At 35.3% G+C, this 3,103-nt stretch overlaps 1 protein-coding gene across 1 annotated transcript; it reads left to right on the top strand.

Moving 5' to 3' along the window:
- Positions 1-310: 310 nt before the first annotated feature.
- On the top strand, positions 311-3,056 carry LOTGIDRAFT_176774 (hypothetical protein; the record flags this gene model as incomplete). The annotated part of the gene is made up of 6 exons (XM_009059157.1): positions 311-438; positions 615-858; positions 1,158-1,329; positions 1,704-1,947; positions 2,560-2,677; positions 2,962-3,056. Coding segments are annotated over 6 exons (1,001 nt in total), but the record flags the coding sequence as incomplete, so codon positions are not given.
- Between the last annotated feature and the right edge of the window lie 47 nt (positions 3,057-3,103).

Below are 3,103 nucleotides of genomic sequence, written 5' to 3'. Positions count from 1 at the left end.
AGTTAAAACTATTTCTGGCAAAATATATGGCATCAAAATGGATGTGAAAGCAGTGGTTTTATGCTCCGAAGTGTTTCAATGAACATGTCTGCCTCAAGAAGCTATTTGTATTTTGGCGAACGTGTCTGCCTCTGGGCACCTGAAGCTATTTATAGTTCAGTGAACATGTCTGTCTTAAGAACCTTTTTGTTTTTTGGTGAACGTGTCTGTCTTAAACAATCTATTTGTATTTCAGTGAACATGTGTGTCTTAAGAAACTGGTGGTATTTCAGTGAACATGTCTGTCTTAAACAATCTATTTGTATTTCAGTGAATATGTCTGCATTGAGATCAGCGGACAGTCCTCTAATTATTGATGTTACACCACCTATAGCAGGAGAAGTTTATGATGGTCCTCTTTATAAACATGATCTGATGTTTACCAAGGATAGCAATAAGGTATTGTATAAATAAACGATCCGAACCACAGAACAAAACCCAAAATCCAAAACAACATATTGCTAAGAGTTTTGCTTGGCATGTTTAAATTTTTTCAGTATTAGTTCCTTTGGTTACCTCCGCGAAATCATATGCTGTAGTATTGATCTTGTGTCAGAAATACCAGTTTCTTTCAGATCTGTGCCAATTGGGTAGATTTCTACGATCCCGAGTCTGGTTTGTCATATTTCTCTGTGTTTGTTCGCTCATCGGACAATGATATGTATCTGACCAATGGAACTGATTTTGATCATCGAACACACGAAGCCTGTATAGAATTCGAAGATGGCCTGCTAGAACATTCCAAGAAATATTATATCGAGTTGTGGGCTTTTAATGCTGGTCATCAACAACTGAATGTATCTGGAAAATCTGATGGTGGTGAGTATTAAATGCAGAAATAAGCGAGCTGTGATTAACAATGGATTAATGGGTTATATTTGTGCAACCATAGAACTGTAATATATAATAGTTTTATGGTGCAACGATTGTTGTTTTATCATAATTTTAATTTGCTGCCTTTTGCACATGTATTTCTGAAGAAAATGTAGATCTCTTAGAGATTGTCGTATAATTAATATTTAGAGAGCTCAAATTCATATATACGTATTAGTTTTGAGAATTGAATCCATCTTCTGAGTCGTCTATATGTATAACTGCCATTTACGGATTACTTTCAGTAATTGTTGACCTAACTGTACCAGTTGAAGGGGAAGTAGTAGATGGAAAAAGAGATAATTTTACTGATATACAGTTTAGTGGTGCTACAGCAACTGTTGCAGGGCAATGGAAAGGGCAGTTTGATCCAGAATCTAGTATAAAATCGTTGGCAGTTCAGATACTCAGAGCCAAGTAAGAACTACATTGCTAAAAGATATTAGACTAAAATTTTACAGAAAAGCAACACAACAGCAATGTACTTGGCAGCTTTAAAGCTATCATGCCCTACCTACGTTAGAATTGTTTTTTTTTTTAAAGAGAAATTAAGACTGCAACATGTTACACATTGGTCCGCTTTACCTCTATGACGTTTATCCGCCACCCAACCACAGCTTATGAAAAACTCTGACTCAACAAAAAATAGAGATTTTCGAAATTACGTCGAAGATTTAAGCATACATTAGTATACCAGGTTTTGTTGAAACTGATAAAAACTGAAAGGGTCCACATACGACTGTACAATGACGTCCGGGCGGAGAGACGCTAATCTGAATAATATATTTCAGGAATATTTCTGAAGATTTTAAGATACTTCGAGATTGGCACGAAGTTGATAATGATACAAACTCATTTGAATGGCATAATTTCCATCTTCACCATCAAGATAGTGTCAAAATACGATTACTAACCACGAATGGCGCTCTGGGCAAAATTACTCAACACACAGATGGATATGTTGTTGATTTGACTCCACCTACTTTAATTTATTTAAATGATGGAGGTCAACAGAGACAAGACGTTGATTACCAGGTAAAATTCGGACATAATTCTATATTCAGCTTACTTATCTATCTAGTTCGAATCTTACTGACGTTAACAAGTCTCTGATGAATATACCAGTCTGCGGCGTATCTAGAAAATGCTTGAGGGAACCAAAAAGGAGAGGCGTTTCTCCGAAGCATATCTTAAGACCGGGGGAGGAGAGCTGCCAGTGGAACCCAAGAAGGCACCGGATTTTAGTTGGCCTGAGATGAATTTGGAGCACTTAGAAATCTTAACTTTCACCTCAAAATAAGAACTTTCACAGGTCTGCTCCCCTAAATACGCAGATGGTACCAGTCGATAACAGTGGAAGATAACTACAAAAAGCTGAAAGTATCAACAAGTAACGACGGACATGTGTGTCAGTTCTGATCACCCGTCACAAAATGAATGGTGATTTCAAGAAGCTTAGAATGCGCCTCTGAGCAGATTATAGAAGGAGGTTTTGATTTTATAAATCTTTTGGGTATATTTTCAAGATTTAATTGATCGTGAAACCATTTGGATAGCATGCTGATGGATTAATTTTCATTATTGCTTAACTGAAAATCACAATATATAAATTTTATATAAGTTGATTTGAATTGATTTCTTTTTCAGTCATCAAATTCTTTCATCTCGGCTAATTATAAATTTATTGATGAAGAATCTGGAATAGATCATTATAAATACCAGATTTATCAGTTATACCAAGGTTCTAAACATCAGATATATCCAGGTAATTGATATATGAAATTTTCCATTCCAAATACTCTTTATTTTGAAATACATCTTTCTTGTTCAAACGGACTTTACGACATCAAATACATGCACAACAATGAAATGAAAAAGGGGCAATTATCGTAATAACCTGATTTTTAGATGCAAGACGACAGCATTTCAAACGCTCAAAAAAGGGAAATCCGGTTAACTATGTCACTATCCTATTATTTTACTTACTTTCCAAGTCTGGATTTATTCAAAAAATATAGGATTTTCTGATTCTTACTATATTTTCATTAGGGAAAGGTAAATGGACTGAAATACGAAATCCCGAAGAAGATTCTTTAGAAGTGACAAGCCTTACCTTACAAAATGGAGCTAAATACAGTGTTAGAGTCAGTGCGATCAATAAAGCTTTATCGGTAGCAACGTTTGATACTAA

The sequence above is a fragment of the Lottia gigantea genome, assembly GCF_000327385.1.
Source record: "Lottia gigantea unplaced genomic scaffold LOTGIsca_3794, whole genome shotgun sequence".
In the NCBI taxonomy this organism is placed as follows: domain Eukaryota; kingdom Metazoa; phylum Mollusca; class Gastropoda; family Lottiidae; genus Lottia; species Lottia gigantea.
This window is presented reverse-complemented; position numbering and strand designations above follow the sequence as displayed.